This window comes from Acinonyx jubatus, chromosome C2, assembly GCF_027475565.1.
Source record: "Acinonyx jubatus isolate Ajub_Pintada_27869175 chromosome C2, VMU_Ajub_asm_v1.0, whole genome shotgun sequence".
Classification (NCBI taxonomy): Eukaryota; Metazoa; Chordata; class Mammalia; order Carnivora; family Felidae; genus Acinonyx; species Acinonyx jubatus.
Genome location: NC_069384.1, coordinates 110,713,090 through 110,732,823, shown reverse-complemented (window position 1 = coordinate 110,732,823; position 19,734 = coordinate 110,713,090). Strand labels below are relative to the sequence as shown.

The following is a 19,734-nucleotide window of genomic DNA, read 5'->3' as shown; positions in this document are numbered from 1 at the left end:
TCTTTATTATTTCCTGTCTTCTGCTGTTTTGGGTTTTATTTGCTGTTCTTTTTCCAGCTCCTGAAGGCATAAGGGTAGGTTGTGTATCTGAGATCTTTCTTCCCTCCTTAGTAAGGCCTGGATTGCTATATACTTCGCTCTTATGACCGCCTTTGCTGCATCCCAGAGGTTTTGGGTTGTGGTGTTATCATTTTAATTGACTTCCATATATTTTTTAATTTCCTCTTTAACTGTTTGGTTCGCCCATTCACTCTTTAGTAGGATGTTCTTCAGTCTCCAAGTGTTTGTGACCTTTCCAAATTTTTTCTTGTGGTTGATTTTGAGTTTCATAGCATTGTGGTCTGAAAATATGCATGGAATGATCTCGATCTTTTTGTACTTACTAAGGGCTGATTTGTGTCCCAGTATGTGGCCTATTCTGGAGAACATTTCATGCGCACTGGAGAAGAATGTACATTCTGCTGCTTTAGAATGAAATATTCTGAATATATCTGTTAAGTCCATCTGGTCCAGTGTGTCATTCAAAGCCGTTGTTACCTTGTTGATTTTTTGAATAGATGATCTATTTTTGTGAGTGGGGTGTTGAAGTCTCCTACTATTATGGTATTACTATCGATGAGTTTCTTTATGTTTCTGATTAGTTGATTTATATATTTGGGCGCTATCCCATTTGGTGCATAAATGTCTCCAATTGTTAGGTCTTCTTGGTGAATAGACCCCTTGATTATGATATAGTGCCCTTCTGCATCTCTTGATACAGTCTTTATTTTCAAGTCTAGATTGTCTGATATAAGTATGGCCACTCTGGTTTTCTTTTGTTGACCATTAGCATGATAGATGGTTCTCCATCCCCTTGTTTTCAAATTGAAGGTGTCTTTAGGTCTCAAGTGGGTCTCTTGTAAACAGCAAATAGATGGATCTTGTTTCTTTATCCATTCTGTTTCCCTATGTCTTTTTATTGGAGCATTGAGTGCATTGACATTTAGAGTGAGTACTGAAAGATACGAATTTATTGCCATTATGATGCTTGTAGAGTTGGAGTTTCTGGTGGTCTCTGGTTTTTCTAATCTTTGTTGCTTTTGATATATATATATATATATATATATATATATATATATATATATATATATTAAAATACACACACACACACACATACATACATATTCACTTTTTCTGCCCTCAGAGAGTCCCCCTTATTGCAGGGCTGGTTTAGTGGTCGTAAACTCCTTTAATTTTTGTTTGTCTGGGAAACTTTTTATCTCTTCTTCTATTTTGAATGACAGCCTTGCTGTATAAAGAATTCTTGGCTGCAAATTTTTCTGATTCAGCACACCTAAAATATCCTGCCACTCCTTTCTGGCCTGCCAGTTTCTGTGGATAGTACTGCTGCAAACCTGATCTATCTTCTCTTGTAGCTTAAGGACTTTTTTCCTTTGCTGCTTTCATGATATTCTGCTTGCCTGAGTATTTTGTGAATTTGACTATGATATGCTTTGTTGGTGGTCGGTTTTTGTTGAGTCTAATGGGGGTCCCCTGTGCTTCCTGGATTTTGATGTCTGTGTCCTTCCCCAGGTTAGGAAAGTTTTCCACTATGATTTGCTCACATTACCCTTCTACCCCTATTTCTCTCTCTTCCTCTTCTGGGGTCCCTATGATTCTGATGTTGTTCCTTTTTAGTGAGTCACTGATTTCTCTAATTCTTAAATCGTGCTCTTTTGCCTTAGTCTCCCTCTTTTCTTCTGCTTCATTATTCTCCGTTTGTTTGTGCTCTATATCGCTGATTCTCTGTTCTGCCTCATCCATCCTTGCCACCACTGCCTTCATCCCTGATTGCAGCTCAGTGATAGCATTTTTAATTTCATTCTGGCTATTTTTTACTTGTTTTATCTCTGCAGAAAGGGGTTCTAATCTATTTTCGACTCTAGCTAGTACTCTTATTATCGTGATTCTAAATTCTGGTTCAGACATCTTGCTTTTATCTATGTTGGTTAATTCCCTGGCTGTCGTTTCTTCGTGCTCTTTCTTTTGGGGTGAATTCCTTCATTTTGTCATTTTGAAGTGAGAAAAGGAATTAATGAGGTAGAAAAATTGAAATTAAAAAAATTAAAAGTAAAAAAGATATTAAAATTAAAATTTAAACACACACACACACAAACAAATCAAATAGATGATGGTAGATCCTAGGTGTGTTTTGGTTGGGTGTTGAAAGGAGTTTGGCAGATGAGAGAAAAAGGGGGGAATAAAAAAAAGGAAATTATTTGAGAATTTGAAAAAATGAATACAGTGAAGTAGAGTAAAATGAGATTATGGCGTAAAATAGATTTTGAAAAAATATACACAAAAGTAAAGAATATTGTAGAAAAAAATAAAGAAAATATTCTTAATAAAAAATTAAAAATGAATAGGATTTTTTTCTTTTTCTGTATTCAAGAGAAAAGAAATGAAAAATAGAAAAAAGAAAGAAAAGAAAAAAAGAAAAAAATCATTCGCATTTTTGAAAAAAGTGAATACACTGTAGTAGATTAAAATGGTGGAAGTAAAATAGAATTTGGAAAAATTTACATAAAAGCAAAAAAATATAGTAAAAAATTAAATTAAGATATTTTTAAAGAAATTGAAAGTAAAAATTAAGTTTTTCTCTTTCTGCATTCAAGAAAAATAAATGAAAAAAAAAGAAAGAAAAAAGGAACTTGTTTGAAAATTTTAAAAGGTGAATACACTGAAGTAGACTAAAATAAAATGATGGAAGTAAAATAGAATTTGGAAAAATTTACACAGAAGTAAAAAATACAGTATAAAAATTAAAGAAAAATATTTTTAATAAATTGAAAATAAAAATTTTTTCTTTCTGTATTCAAGAAAAAGAATAGAAGTGTAAAAGAGGAAAAAAAGAAAATTCAATAGATGAACCTGCTAACAGATTGAAGTAGGACTGATATTACTTCATTTTCCCTAGAAGTCAGTCTCTGTAGCATTTTATAGTCCATAAACTAAGCTGGAGGTGAGACTTCTGTTCTTGAAGGGCAAAGATGGCCCAGTTCGGTGGGGCTCAGTGTAACAGCTTCGCTCTCCACTAGATGGCGCTGCTACCCTACTGGGGTGGAGTGTCTGGAGCTTTAGGTGCATATGCGCATGCATGAGAGCAGTGAAAATGGTGCCACCCAGCTACCCAGTCTGTTCTCCCGGTTTAGCAATTGTGCACCTGTCCTCTGTCTTGAGGTTTTGTGCCCTCACTCCCCGCTTTTTCACTGTCTGTGACAAGGCCCAAGGTGGTACCTCTCTCCCGAATTTTGTCTCAGATGCGGCTGTTTTCCCCGGCCCCTTACTTCTGAAGGATTGTGGCTTTGACCCGTTCTGCCCCTCTGTGGGAGGGTCTCACTGAGCAATGGCTGAATGAGCAATGGCTGAATGTCGGCTGCACCCAGGAATGCCCGCTGGACCCTGCTGCTGCTGGTGCCCCGAGACTGTGGCCAGGTGCCTGCCCACCCCAGAGAAAGTTCACGAGATAGTGTAGCAGCAGCGTCTCAGGGATATTGGAAAATCACAACACACATCTGGCACCAGGCCTCACCCTTAATGACCTTGTTCCAGCATCAGTGAATGTTGCCATTTTCTGGGGTCTGCTGGGACCAGGTGGCTTCAGCAGTCTCTACCAAATATCCTTCCAGCAGTGGAACTGCTTTTCCCCATGCGGCCTGAGAACCTCCCAGACCCCACTCTGTTCCTGGGGATTCGTCCTTCACACCAGAGTACTGCCAGGTATCAAGCTGCAGAGTTGCAGCCTTTGCACTCCCCTTTTTTATAGTTTTAATGGAATTTAAACCTTCTCCTTTCTCCCTTTTTAGTTTAGTCCCTGTGGCTGTTTCCAATTTTCCACTTTCTCTCCAGCTGCTTTTGGGGAGGGGTGCTTTTCCCATATTCTCCCCCTCCCTTCCCAGTCTGTGTCCTCTCTCCTCCCACAAAAGCAGTTCCCTACCCTCCGCGGCTTCTCGCTCCCCAAATTCACTTTTCTGCGCCTTGTACCTGCTGAATTCTGTAGTTGAGGTTGTGCAGATTGTTGTGTTAATCCTCCAATCAGTTTTCTAGGTGTGTAGGATGGTTTAGTGTTGGTCTGGCTGTATTTCATGGATGAGAGACACACAAAAACTTCCATGCTGTTCAGCTAACTTGGCTCCTCCTTGGCTTCTTTTAAATTAAATTTTGTTTACAATATACTTAAAACAAGTCAAAAAGAGGACAGAGAAAAAGGTGCTTTGCATTTTATTCTACTGTTATTTTTTTATATTTGAGTAATACTTAGTTTCTTGAAAATCTATATTACAATTTTTTTTCCACAAGGGGACCTGTGAGAAAAACACTTAGAAACAAGCTAATACATATTCATGACACTTTAGGTGGTTAGTAGAAAAGAGGTTGTCCAAACTAGAGAGCTTCTGTTTTCTTGGTGTCCAAACTACTTTGGCAAGTTTAAGGAAGATTTTTTGAAGCTTTTTTTTTCTATAATAACATATTCTCAGTTAAAAACATTTGACTGATATACAATTTCATATTTCCCAATCACTTATCCAGATTTTCACTTTCATCAGCTGGATTAAGTTTTCCCTGTCCTACTCCTATTAAATCTAAGTTAGAACTATTTAACTAAGAGTGTTTTCATAGACGTGGAACAGTATAAAAGAGTGCTTCTTAATTTTCTTTAACATTTATTCATTTTTGAGAGACAGAGACAGAGCACAAGCAGGGGTGGGGCAGATAGAGATGGAGACCCAGAATCCTAAGTAGGCTCCAGGCTCTGAGCTACTGGTGGTCTCCAACCCACAAACCATGAAATCATGACCTGAGCCGAAGTCAGACGCTTAACTGACTGAGCCACCCAGCTGCCCATAAAATAGTGATTGTTAATATAAGCTCTGGGAGGAAGGGCCATGACAGAATCATTTAAGAGGTTTTTAAAAGAATCTCTGTGTTACTCTCTTCCCAAAACACTGCACCGTTAAGGGTTTGATGCTTTGTTCAAGGGATACTTGACTGTCTCAGTTGAATATAACCCCGACTGTGAATCATCATTACTAATGGAATGATATTCCTTAACTCTTTTGAGGGTAGAAGAGTGTAGGAAACCACTGAAGTAAAAGAAAGAGCAGAAGTTTTGTTGTCAGACATATCTAGTTTTAGATCCTGGTTCTTGGTAGGAGAGTCAAGAACTAGGAATCGCTGTGTTTGTTTAACAAACCCTTTACTCTGTGACCACGGGCAAAGTCCTTATTCCTCCCTGATCCTCAACTTTCTCATTAGTAAGAATTGGCAAAATAATACACAACGCATAAAATATTTGTAAAAATTGAATGAAGAAATTTTTTAAAACTCATACCACAGAAGCTGGCACATGGAGGTAATGGTAACTAATGGTAACTAATGATTGAAGATTGAAGATTGAAAATGAGCTCAAAGGCTAGGGGAAATGAATCCATAGGTCTGTACACCATTGGTTAACCAAGTCTCATTATTCTTTGGCCTGGAAAAAATCTCTACTTACATTCATCTGACTTAGCAAGTTTATTAAGATCATGGTTCTTTCAGAGCACTAATGCAAGAGCAGTTGATGTAAAATGCAGTATTTAGTGAGTAATGCTACAAATCCAAAGTTTTCATTTATACCCCCTCTTTCCTTATGGGAATCCCATTGGTAATGCAGAAGGGGGGCTCATCCAACTTCTAGATGGTAAACAAACACATACACCCAAAGTCCAGCTGCTATGGATCAGTGCAGTTAATCAACAACAAATTGAACAAAATGCAGTCAGCCATAATTGCATATTAATTAAGATAAAACTTGTATAAAAGAATAGTTATATGTTAAATTGAGAAATTTCTCTTAAAAATTGTATTTACTAAATCTCCTTCATTACTTTACTAAATAAAGGACTCTTTATTTGAAAAGAATTTTAGCTGGAAAGTATTACTTTCTCTAACTTACCAACCCATTACCCTTACCCAAACACCTGTCTCAGTGTAACCTTTGCCATAAACCTTTATAATTTGCATATTTGTAGCTCTTGTATTTATCTTGTTTCATAAAAGATTTCAAAATTTATAGAATTCCTTTAGCACCTTCCTCTTTTCAAGGCAAGGGCTGTTGATGTGTACATATGTGCCCCCACAATATGAGCTCTTTGAAATCAGAAAACGTATTTCATTTTGGCCTTCCCAGCAACTAACACCATGTCAGTCACATTGAATGAAGACAGCTACATTGATGCTGGATGCTGGTATAGGATTTGAATGGGACTTGACAGAATGGAGCTTGGAAAGCTAATCATGAGCAAGTCAAAGAATCCCTGAGCAGTATTAGTTGATGTTTGGGACGACTGTTAGATTTTCTTCCTAGGATTTCAATATAAATTGTAGAAATACGAAATTATCATGGGAGGCTTTCTATGAAGAAAAAATCAAATCACATGATTTATTAATTTTCATTAATATTTTGATTTTGTCTTGTTTTACTTAAACTCTATAGATACGATTTTCTGTCAAGATGGACAGTAAACAGACTTGAAGTGTTATCAAGTAATTGAAGTATTGATTATACTTTAGTCCACATGTCCTGTATATCAAAATCCTCTCAACTTTACTGAAGGATTTATTATGTCCAAAATAAACCTGTGTCCCAGATGAACTAAGTATGGGAAGAGAAGCTGATGTCAGTGCCTTCCCTGGGTGTGGCTAGATAAGACAGATACAAGTAGGTAAAAAAGGATCTAAGTCCTAGAAGTTCAAGAATATTTTGAATAAAATTAACAGTGACACTACATGGACATGACCAGCTCCTATGGATTTCCCCTTCTCGTTAATTTGCAGAGTTAAGAATAAAGACCTCAGAGCCTGAGGATCTAGGCTAAAATGATAGCTTTGGAAATATGTAATGAAGTGATCTTGGGAAAGAAAGAAACTTTTCATAGTCTTAGTTCTTACATTCCACTGTTGATATGAGAGCTAAGTAATATAATATATTTAAAGTGATATGGGGATTATGTCACATATTTTAAACTTGGCATGAAATTTACTTGCTCCACAAGAAAATGCTTCTGGAGTTTGAGCACTTAAACTCTTGGGTCCCTTAGCAATCCAAACTACTTACATTTTGTGATCCTACCATTTTAAAAGATGGTTTGAGAGAGGGAGTCAAACTGTAAGAGAATCTTAACTCTGGAGAACAAACTGAGGGTTGCTAGAGGGAGGTGGGCATTAAGGAGGGCACTTGTGATGAGCACTGGGCGTCATATGTAAGGGATGAATCACTGAATTCTACTCCTGAAACCAGTACTACACTATATGTTAACTAATTTGAGTTTTAATAAAATCTTGGAAGCAAAACAAAAACAAATGTTTTCCAGGTCTTTGGATCTTACTTAACTACTTCTGTCTGGAAATGACAAATGACTTTCTATCAGGTCCTTTTTACCAGCACTAGCCCCATAACCTCACTTAACCTCAAGAGAAGGGATCTAAATATTACAGGGGTATTTAGTGAACAATAAGTGTCTCTAACACTGCTACTTGATTTTGTATGACCTTGACAAGTTACTTAATCTTCTTAATTTCAGGTATTTATCTGTAATCTGAGACTAATTGAAGACTGGGACAAGTGAGGTTTTAGTGTGCACTCTTAAGAGGACTCTGTACTGATTTCACTCCATACTGTTGACCTTGCACAAGTTTCTGAACTTTGTCTCAGTTTCTCTCTCTCTCTCTCATGTGACAATACTTTTGAACTTTAAATAAGTTTTAATTGTTTTAGTACACTTTCTTGGATCAGAAACTGTTAGCTCTCTCCATGATTATTATATAATTTTAACATGATTATTATTCACTGGTAATTTTAATTGTAGCAAGACAATAAAAGTAATACAAAATACATATGACCATATCTATATTACTTTGTAAAAGCTCTCAATACTTTTCAAATATTTGTTGGTTCTCCCCAACTCTGAGATTTGTTATTTGAAGCATATACTGAGTTTCTTATATTTGATCGTGGCCTATTCTTTAGTAGTTACTACACCTAGTAACTGTGCAATCAATACATGTTTGTTTACTGACTTGACTAGCAACATAATAAAGGCTGTTGGATATGATAAAATTTGCAACAGAAGAGTTCTTTGTACTTGTTACTAAGTTTAATGAGTAAACTTAGTAACAGGACAGCCAATGAAATGACAGACTAAGCAGTGGAATTTGTGTTCCGGAAGTTAGATGACACTTTATGAGGGTCCCAAAACGTGGGTGTAATTTTCAGCCACTGAATATTTCAAGTGTATTTGCCGTGTCACCAAGTCAAAAGAGCAGATGAGAACCATCATGGGAAGAAAGACCATTTCACTTCTGATTATGGGGGTTCTTGGGGCATATTATGTTTATATACCTGTCCCAGATAACATTGAGGAGCCATGGAAACTAATGTTGGTTAACACATATATGAAAACTTTAACAGATTTGGTAATTATAGAGCTTTATTGACTGACTATTTAACAGTTTAATCAGGAGAAAGTATTTGTATTATTGTTATTTAAAAAAAATTTCTACTGTCTTGGAAATTTTGTTCGTAAAACTGGCTTGCTGATTTTAAAAGCTTTTTTTTTATTTTAACTATTCCTTAATGCAGACCCCTAATAGAATAAATATGAAGGAAGTAGTCAAGCAGCTTTAACTTTAAATATTAAAAGACAAATGTAATCTTTTAAATATTAAAAGACAGGAAGACCGACAAAAAGTCGTATCGTGAGTTTCATGGCATGAATCCTGCCCAAATGAAGCACTTTGAAGTGTGAACTTCAGAAACAGTAAGATTGACTAGCGCTGTGATTAGTTACAGAATTCTGTGCAATAACCTTGTATTTAAGCATGCAAATGCATTCATACTGAAATATTTGTAAACAAGTCAGCTGGTAAAAAGCCAAAGGAAACTGGATGTACATGATTTCCAGTTGTAAAGCATGACCTGCTAAGGTGACAGGGCAGTTGGCTGCCCTATCCAGTGTCTCCAGTTGCCCCTCAAAGACTTGTGGTTCTTTTCTAGTAAGGCTCATTATGTGAAATTGAAGCGCTTTTTTTTTCATCTCCTTTAAACATCTTGTAGCAAACTGCCTTCTGGAGCAAAAAACAAAAAAAAAATTAGAATAATAATAATTTGAGAACAATTAACCTGTGTATTAAACACTTGGCTCATTATCTCTTTCCTTGAATTTTTAAAGGTGTTCTTAAATATCTCTTCTGGCATTAATGTAGCTCTGAATAAGTGCAAGACTTGTCTTATTTTCATTTTATTAGTGATTTGATCATTTGTAGTAATTTTGTTAGCAAGTATGTTGTTGGATTTGGGTCAGTTTCACTGGAGTATAGTTTCAACTCTTTATCTTTTATAAGTTATTCTTGAATTTTATTTAAAATATTTATTTTGGTGTATAGTTTTGTTTTCTTTTATTATTTAATTTTTTAAGTATATATACATATATACACATGTAAATACATACACGATCCTCTCAGTATGTCTTCAGAAATGGTGTCATTTTCCCTCCTAGTACTTTTTAATCTTTTTCTACATTTTTTCTTCCTTTTGATTTTCTCATTTCTATCGTATATAATACCTTGTGTTACTTTCAACTTAGTGTTTATTTCTTTTTTTTTTTTTTTTTACATTTATTTATTTATTTTTGAGAGACAGAGACAGAGCACAAGAGGGGGATGGGCAGAGGGAGAAGGAAACACAGAATCCGAAGCAGGTTCCAGGCTCCGAGCTGTCAGCACAGAGCCCGACTTGGGGCTTGAACTCACAAACTGTGAGATCATGACCTGAGCCGAAGTCAGATGCTCAACCGACTGAGCCACCCAGGCGCCCCATTAGTGTTTATTTCTGAAATTATTTTGTCCTTCATTATATATTCCTCTTCTAAGTTCTACCATTACCAGTTTTTAGTCACCTCCTTGTTTTGACTAGTGATCACCACCAAATATTTCCATGTCTTCTATGAATATGTATATTTTTCCTTTGTGATATTTCTTCATACCATTCTTCTTAAAATTCATTCTGCAATACTGTGTAGTATATCATCCACTTTGTAGCAATTTTTTTTTTCTAATTTGTTTTCTTCATGAGTTGGAAGCTGTTTGAATAGTAATTCAAACTTTTAATAATTCAATGATGAAGAAAAATGGAAGTCACTGAATATAATCACCTGTCAACTTGTCTGTGATGTAGCATTGTCTCCTGGAATAGAAATATCAAATATAATTAACCAAAATGCCAACTTTGATATATGGCTCAGCATCACCTTGAAAGGACTTGGAGGTTGCATCTCATCTTGGTAAGAAGTAACATTATAATCCAATAATATAACACTGTCAGCTCTATCTCCGGTTTGAGATTATAAGCATTTGTGAAAGTGTTTTCCATCATTATACCAGATTACAAGGTTTTCCTTAATTGTATTGGGACAATTTGAAGTTCCCTAGGTTTGAGACCATTTTTAAAAATACTGGTTTTATCATCTCTGTTCTTTTCCTACATTTGGCGTTGATTCTTCTAGCCCTGCTTATTTCGTTTTGCTACCCTTTGGCCTATAAAGGATGAACATTTTGAGGCCCAATTATCTTTTTAGTTTTCAAATTGCTGAATACCTACAATTGATATGCAGATCTGTAACTTGGGTGCAGCCAAAGTCATAGTACTGTTTCTTAAATTTGGATCATCAGAAATTTATTTTACTATTTTTCCTTTAGATGATAGATCTTTGGATGATAAAGATGCAAGAAATCATTTTGTCCATAAACTGAAGGATATAAATTCCAGAGTTGGTCGGAATTTTTTTTGTTTATAATTTGATATCTCAAATTTACATTAAAAATCCTTTTAGGGTTTAGAGTTAGTGTAAAAACAGTAAATGATTTGAGAAGATATATCCATTAACTTAATGCTCTAACTCATCAGACTTCATGAAAGGGAAGACAATTAAAGAAACTGTAAAGCCCTTCTTATTCAGTTCAGACTCCAGGGACAACGGACACTATTTTTAACATACTGATGTTTGATGCTTAAACACACACCCAGATGTAGCATTCGTAGATTGGAAAATGCAGCTGGTCATAAAATATAACAACATTCTGCTGGACCCTGGGCCAGCCGCAAGGTGGCCATAGAGGTTTCTGTGTTTTCTCTCATACCCGTCAAAGTTCTATGGATACTGAGGGATCCTTGACTGCTGCATCCACTGTCACGCTCTGTCTTCTTCAATGGGCCTTTTGCAGTGATGGTCACTAAGAGATGGCATATTGGCCAGTGAGGAGTGACATCTGCTCCAGAGTCAGACCTGGACTTCAGTCCCACATCCAGCATCTACTGCCTAGGTGGACATGAACAGAAATTTTAAACTCTCCCATCTCAATGTACTCAACTGAAAATCTGGAATATATTACTACTTACCAGGTCTTAGTAAGAATTGAATGGGAATAAGCACAGTACCTGGCAAAAACTAAACACAGTAAATATTATTGCTATTTATATCTATCTCCATACAACTGCCTGTGTTATCACCGTATGCTTGTGATTTTATAGCCAGATAAAACCGTATGAAAAAATTTCCCAGCTGAACCTTGACAATCCTGGATAAAATAAATATTGAAAATCATGTTCAAGTAAAATTTCTGGAAAAATACCTAAAAGTTTTATAGAGATAGAAACAGACATGGATATTGATGTGCATATAAATACAGATTTGTACATGGGCTAGACTTAGATATTAATGAGATCTATAACTTAATATAAATATATATAGTCCATTATATACATGTGAGTGCATATTTATGTGTGTGTGTGTGTGTGTGTGTGTGTAGCTGTTAGTATTTATCAACCTGTCATCAATCTGTTAGTTGATTTTATACTATCTTTTCTCATTTCTTTTGGTATGCTAAGATGCTAAGGTTCCACTCACTAATACATTTCTCAATGTCTTTATATAGATATCCTCTGGAGTTTGCTGAATACACAGCATTGCGGTGGGTTATGGATTACAATAATAAATTAGATATTTATTTACAATACCAAATTAGATATTAGATATTACTATTTCCCTCAGCCTTTGGATTTCTTCCCCTCCAATAGCTGGGAAATTTGGTGCCTCATTTTCCTTAAATACTTCTACTACTGAAGCTGGTTTCTGTTGCTTCTACTAGGGGAGGTCTGGGAGGATTTGGGAGTTGAGGATGTTCAGAACCCATAAAAATGTATGTAATCTACTCAGAATATCACCCACATATGAAACTTAGACCAAGCTTTTTAAATGTCTGGTGGATGGTGACTTTACCTTGCATGGCAATTCTACAGTTTACAAGATCAAACTTTGGTTCTGCTTTTAGAGCTGTTAAAGATGAGATTTCTTCTAGGGAAAGTTTGCAGAGTATCTGCTTTACTGACTGTAACTTGAACTGAAAACCTAAATAACTGAGAAAGTAATTTTTCTTTCAGTAATGTTTCAAGTTCAGTTAGTGCTTGAACTCATTATTTTCACCATAATATTTTATTGCAATAGCTACTTGATCTCTCAAAACTATCCTTTAATAAGAACTATTACAGGTGTTAATTTAATAGCTTTTTTGCTACTACATTTCATGTGTGAACAGATTCTATTTTGCATTAGCAATGAGACAATTTACTAGATGTAAATCTAACCAGGTCAGTTATCTAATTCCAGCACATGTCTTAAGTGGTCTCCTTTCTTGAGAACTTCTGGGCTATATTCTCTAACAATCATTGTTTTCTTACAATATAGATGCTGTTATAAATACCCCAATAGGAACAGTTTGAGAATATAGAATTTGAGGTATACAACCTTTAGAGTGTGGGGTGAAGGGAAGCCACCAGTACTTGAAGCTGCTTGCATCACTGAACTGGTAATTCTCAAAAGGACAACCAGAGGTACGGAAAGCCACATAATTGTCAATGTTCACATAAATATCCATAGGGGCTCAGAGGAAATAATGGCTTTTTCTTTATTTCTACCCTATCAGTCTTACAAGAGTGCCTCTGTGTAACACAATTTAACCTGGCAAGGAGTTCTGGGAAATGTATCTCCCTGACCTACCTTTCAGGAACATGGGGATAATTTGGTGTTGAAATTAGATAATTTTGTTTATTCCCTTTGCATTTATCTTCATTAAATGGGACAGAGGTTGACCCAACTCTTTAATCGATCACTTAGGACCATACTCCACATGTTTCCAACGTAAGGTTGGAAAACAATTTTTTCGATTCTTGCAATTCCAATATTATAGATCATGGTTTGGCTCCCACTTACCTTTTGAGGTCCTTTTTCTTTTACGCATCCCTGTAGGGACCTGACTTCCTAGCTTTACTAAGCTACCTGCATTTCTCTGATTGAAGTAGGAGTATACCTGTGTCTTTAATTTTGGCCCAGAGTGAGATTTCCTCCTTTGTCCAGCCAAACTTTATTCCATATCAGAGGTCACCTACTATTTGAAAACTCTTCCCTAGGTCTCACATCCAGGCAGCTAGTTTACCTTTCCATTGACCCTTGCCAAAGTTCATTCTACTTGTCTATGAGACATGCAGTTATGTAATTATGTTGCTTTATAACTGCTTATATATATCCATTTCTCCCACTTGACTCTGAGCTTATTTAAAGTAGGGAACTTACCCTGTTGATCTTTGTGCTCAAAGTAGGAAGCCTAGAACCCACCAAGTTGTAATACTTGAATAATTCTTTACATATCTTTTTTTAAATCTAAAGCAACTATTATGGTAAAAAGTCTGAATTTCCAGTCATGGAAATTTCTAACCATGGCATTCAGATTTACCTGTGACAGTATGACACAGGACCATTGGGAGCATATAGCATACTCCTACGTGTATAAATAACATTGATATTTGCTATGTGTAACCTGGTGTGGTTCCCCCCACCCTTTTAGGTTCTGTTTATTGAACTATTGGGAATCAACCATGCCATGAACATTGTAATGTTCTTTATGAGCTTTAAGAAGTCCCACCCACATCTGATGAAAATGTCACTGTGATGGAGACAACTTTCAACAATGTTCCTGTCCGCATATATGTACCAAAATGAAAGCCAGAGAGACTAAGAAGAGGCTTATTTTATATTCATGGTGGTGGTTGGTGTTTGGGGAGTGCTGGTATGTGCCCCTTTTTAGAAATTGTAGTTTATCATATAACACACATTGTATTAAGATGGTGATTTCAACATATCAAGAAGATATATTGTTCAACATCCCAGATAAGCTAACACTTCAGTTGTCTGAAATTCATTTCTTTGAGCTCTGTTAGTTTAAAGGAATTATTTTAAATCTCTTTCTTAAAGGGATAATCAATAGCCAAGGCTGTAGCAAATTTCAGAAGAAAGAAAAGTGTTTCATGAACTTAGAAATTTATTATTGAACTTGTTAATGGCAGAAATGATGGGATGTTGCAATGAAACCAAAATGGAGTACATTGAATAGTGAATGAGGAATGAGGAAATGGAGATGTGACTCTAGTCTTTCAATCAGCATAGATATGGAAAGAAATGAGAAAGGTGTTAGATGGAAAAGAAGAGTTGAGTATGAGTATTTTATCTTTATTTTATATAAAAAAAGTATATTTCAATTTTATGTATTTTCAATATTTACATAAATGTTAAATATGTAATATATATAGTGTTACTTTATATAATATAAAGTTTTATATTTTATGTATAAAAGCATGTTTTATATTTATTTTATATCTACCTGTAGGAGATCTATGAACATGTTTGTAAACTCAAGGTAAAGGTGGGGGTTAATAGAAATAAGTTGTAGAAAAGGGGAGGGGGCTGGAGGATGGAATGAGGTTTGCCTGATCTAGAAGATATGAGATGAAATTGGACTTAGTACAGAGGAGAAGGATTGGCAACACATAGGAAGAGAAACACACTCTGCGACAAGAAGAAAAGAGGTGTTGATGGAATGATGTAGACTGGAAACATAAATCAAAGTAGGAAAGGATGTGATCCTCTCTATGATTTTCTACAAATACAGGCAGTAAAGGCCTTAGCTGGCAATGAAGTGAGGTTTCTAAGACAAAGTCTGATAATGCCATGCCTCAGTTTGTTTCCATGAGTCCCTGTTACCCAAAGCCCTTCTTTAAAAATCTTTTCATCACAGTATTAGTTTCTGATTTTATTTCCTTTATTTCAGCTTTGTTTAGTTATGCCTTTCTGTCAAAACAGACAGTGGATAGATTTGACGTTGTTGTCATTTCAGTCAAGTAAGAGTACTCTTGATTTGTTAGAGTTTGAGCCAGATACCATACAGAGTAGGATGCTCTAAGCTGTCTTAGTCATTCCTTGGTTATTCTAGGGGTGTTTCAAATAAAATGGAGGAGGTGAGAATAGAGAACATGAAGTTCACATGACCAGAAAAGAGTCAGAGAGAAAAGAGTTGTACAGTTAGGTCAAGCGGGGATCAAAAACAGGAAGTCAAAAAACTGTTACAATAAAATTAAACTACTGCATCTTAGGGACAAATGACCTCTTTAATTTATCCTGCTCTTCAGACTCTTGATATGGATTTACCATCATATTGGGAAAATTCACACTTTCCACCTCTGCCCAAATCACTGATGGTCAGGTTCTGGAGTGAATACTTTACCACGGACAAATCACTTGCAAAAGCTATGCTCTTCAAGCAACATGTACCAGTGGAATCAAGCCATCTGTTCAAATTTATTAATTGGAGTTCTTTGCTCCCTGAGAAGTTTAAGAAAGGGCACTTTTATAACAGTCCAACTTATGGTAGTTCTGAGTTGGCTAAAAAATATCCAGGATTTCTCGATGTGAGGGCATCCCCCTTGTTAGCTGATGACAACAAATTGCGAAGTTTACCCTTGACCTATGTCATCACCTGTCAATATGATGTCTTAAGAGATGATGGAATCATGTATGTCACCTGACTTCAGAATGCTGGAGTTCAGGTGACCCATAATCATATTGAGGATGGATTCCATGGAGCACTTTCCAATTATGCACTTAAAATTACACATAGAGTAGAAAATCAGTATATGAGTTGGCTAAGTGAAAATCCATAGTAAAAATCTGAGGAGGGGTTCATAAAATATATATAAGCCCCAGAATAGGAAACAACTTAGAATCAAAGGTTATGTTTGGATTGATGTTTATCATCTGTGACCTTTCTAAAGTCTTCATAGCCATCATGTTGTTTGTTTTTTAACTTAGGGAGTTCTCTATTTCTTGTCCTAAGTGTTGTTTATTCACTTCTGTACCTTAGAAAGTATTTACTTTCCTGTATATTCTTTTCTTGCTGCTGTTACTCATTTCTTTAGCTCTAATTCACAGCTCTAGTTTTTTTTTTTTGTTTTTTGTTTTTAATATTTATTTTATTTTTGAGAGACAGAGCATGAGCAAGGGAGAAGCAGAGAGAGAGAGGGAGACAGCACAGCTTCACCTGAGCCAAAGTCGGATGCTTAACCTGACTGAGCCATCCAGGTACCCCACAGCTCTAGTTTTTTGATTGCCTGACAGTATTACTATTGAGAAGAAAGCTTCAACACATCTGGCTTGTGAAATGCCAGAGCTTCAACTGACATGGGTTTAGGGCCTTGAAATGCTGCCTTGTAGGCACTAAGACAGTTAAATAATACCATTTCAAAAAGGAGAGCTCTTTTCAATGCTAAAAATATAGGATTTTTCTAATCTATGAAATTATAAAATAAACTTACATAAGTTTATATATTCAGCATTGTCTTCAATAGTGTAGTAGCCAAGATGTCTGAAGAAAACCTTAAAGTACATACACCTCAACCTGCTGCATGAAATAAATAACAAATCTTTACAAATCATGAATGGTTGAGTGAAAAGTAGAGGAATGTTCAGGGCCAAAAACGTTAAGAAGGTGCAAACCCAGATTCCTACCTGAGATTTATCTCTGACATTATAAGTGACACCTACCTCTATCAGGTGGCCTGAGGTGGTGGGAGATATTTGCATCATTGCCCAATGATAGGCAAATAATTTTCTTTAATCAGGCAGTTCTTAAATCTATAATCCTGTCTTAAAGTGTAGATTTTATTATTATTATAGTATGGTGAGGCAAACAGATCAGGAGGTGACTCTCGTTGGAAAGTTTGTTACTCACAGGTGGCCAGAGGCGTGAGTATGATACTTCATGAGGGGACCACATGGGGAAGCCCCAGAGTTGGTCTGAAGGCAGAGAGAGCAAGGGGAAATGTGAGTGAAAAACTCTTGTGGTTTCCACAGGAATAGGCAAGGCAGAGTAAACAGGGCAAGTAAGCAGAGTAAGTAAGATTGGGCAGCATGAACAATTTCAGTGGACTTTGAGGTACTGGGGCTATTTCTGTTTGTCTGGTACCTGGTCCTGAGGTGATTTGACTAAAGGGGTAATAGTTGTAGGAGACTGGGTGGGTAAGGGTTCTTGGTTGGTTTACATATGAATGGCACACTCACAGGCCAGTTGGATGCTTATCTCTAGGCATTAGCTGACCCTGAGAGGGACAGTCCTTTCCTGGTCAGCAAGTCCTCAGATATCAAAACACCAAAGTATTAGAAAATAAAAAGATACCTTAATACAAATCCCAAAGGATGCCACTGGGTAGCAATATTTGAGTTCTATTAGAGATTCCCTCTGCAGTTGTCTAAGTAGTGTGTGCCTCCAAAATGATTCATGCAGGTACTACAAAAAAATTTTTAAACACTTCCAAATACATCAGAGTTCTATTTCAAAGTTTTCTTAACTTCTGAAAAAATAAGATATGAAAACAAAACTTGCAAAAGAATCAGAAAACAAAAACTCTCACTTTTTAAACGTGTATGTGGGAAGATAGATATATAGCTATATATGAAATATCATACAGTCTAGAGGACACAGCTAATCCTGTTGCATTGAAAGGAAATTTCAGTCTCATACACCAATCACAATATGGTAGAAAAAAAAAAGGCTTAAACTTGAACTCAAGATGTTAGGAAGAAATTACATAAACCCAAGAAAATTAAGGAGAAAGAATTACCAAATTTTAAAAAGATATAAATAAGTAAATAAATTGGCATTGTTAATAAATGAAATTTCTGGGTTTCATACATTCAGTAATATTGATGATCCTAATCAACCTGGCATCCTAGTTGAGAAGAAAAATACACCAAATAAGAAAGGATAAATGAAAAAAGTTACAAAAGAAGTTTGTAGATTAGTTTGTTCAACAATTAAGATAAACTTTTAAACCTGGAAAACCTTTTTTTAGCAAAATAAACATGAATCTAAAATATGTTTTCTATCTTAAATGATACATTAGCATACTAAAAATTTCAAAAGAATTTTGACACTGATCAGGCTACTACTGCCTTTCCTATCACAAAAAACAAACACAACAACAACAAAAACAGTGTTCTTGAGAGAGTCTAAAGGAGAAAATATATCAACCCTTTAAAAATCGAATGCTAGGGTGCAAAAAAAAAATTTCTGTATTCATTTTATTAAGTAATTTTATCAAAACTAGCATGACAGAAAAGGAGAAAACTCCAGATCGTTTTCACTTATGCAGTGCAATGAAAAATTCTAAAAACATAAACAAGGAGAATACATTAGCAGATCATAAGACTAATATATCATGACTCAGAAGGGTTGATATAAGGGGTGAGAAGATTATCCAATGTTTTTGTTAGCAACAATGAGAAAAATCATATTCTTGTCTCTAAATATCTTAAAGAGATCTAAAAATTAAATTTCACTTTTTAATTTTAAACAATATGTGATAGTAATAGAAGGATATTTATATGGCTAAATATTTGCCATATAAAATTTTGCCCCATGCTAATCCCTATTCAAATTATTCAGAAATCAGGAATATCTATTATTACCTTTCCTGAATTTCGTTGTTCCGGATAGGTACCATCCATTTCAATTAGGCAAGAAAATAAAATTTAAAACGTAAACAATTGGAAAGGACTTAAATGATCACTATTTCAATTTACTTGGATAATTTAAGATAACCTATAAAATGCCATTAAGATAGAAATTCAGAAATATGGAAGTTTAGAAAATCAATAAGCGAAAATTATTATATTTCATATCAACAAAAAAATAACCAGTTAGTAGAAAAGCTAGAAGATATTTACAGATTTTCTCTGATCTTTTTCGCTTTCCTCCCTTGTCTTTCTATAGGGCTTTGCTCTTTTCCCATTACCATCCCCTCCCAATGAGCACTGTGCACATTTTAAGTCCCTTCACTTGAGTAATGTTCTATGATCTATTATGACTCGTGTACACCATGTTCACCCGTTAGGCATACTTTCTCTTTTGGGGGTAGGAGGTGTGATTTTTCCTCAGGCTTACGCATTTCATTTTTTCCTCTCTTCTTTATAGTTTTTCCAGACATCTCTCTCCCATTCTCTGTAAAGATTTGAGGCAAGAGCTTGGGAAATGATGCTGCTGTAATTTGCTGATTAATTTCTCTTTACAGACAATTTGAAGTTTGAGATTGATTGTTAAATTTTATTTGTTCTTGTTGGACTGTATAGCTTGGGGGAGGATGTTTCTTAAGATTTGAGTTTATATAGTCACCATTATCCTTGACTACTTGGATGATAACAGTTAAAAATTAAAACACAAAAGTGCTTTAACAACATATTAAAGTCAGCTGAAGTGAATTTTAGGCATAAAAGA

General features: G+C 35.5%; 1 protein-coding gene across 1 annotated transcript; it reads left to right on the top strand.

Annotated features, from left to right (window-relative positions):
• Positions 1-5,430: 5,430 nt before the first annotated feature.
• AADAC (arylacetamide deacetylase) lies at positions 5,431-18,084 on the top strand. Its single transcript, XM_015072469.3, is given in 6 exon segments — positions 5,431-8,496; positions 13,978-14,041; positions 14,044-14,199; positions 15,238-15,307; positions 15,400-15,424; positions 15,560-18,084. Coding segments are annotated over 6 exon segments (1,032 nt in total). The 5' UTR covers positions 5,431-8,346; the 3' UTR covers positions 16,127-18,084.
• The last annotated feature ends 1,650 nt before the right edge of the window (positions 18,085-19,734 follow it).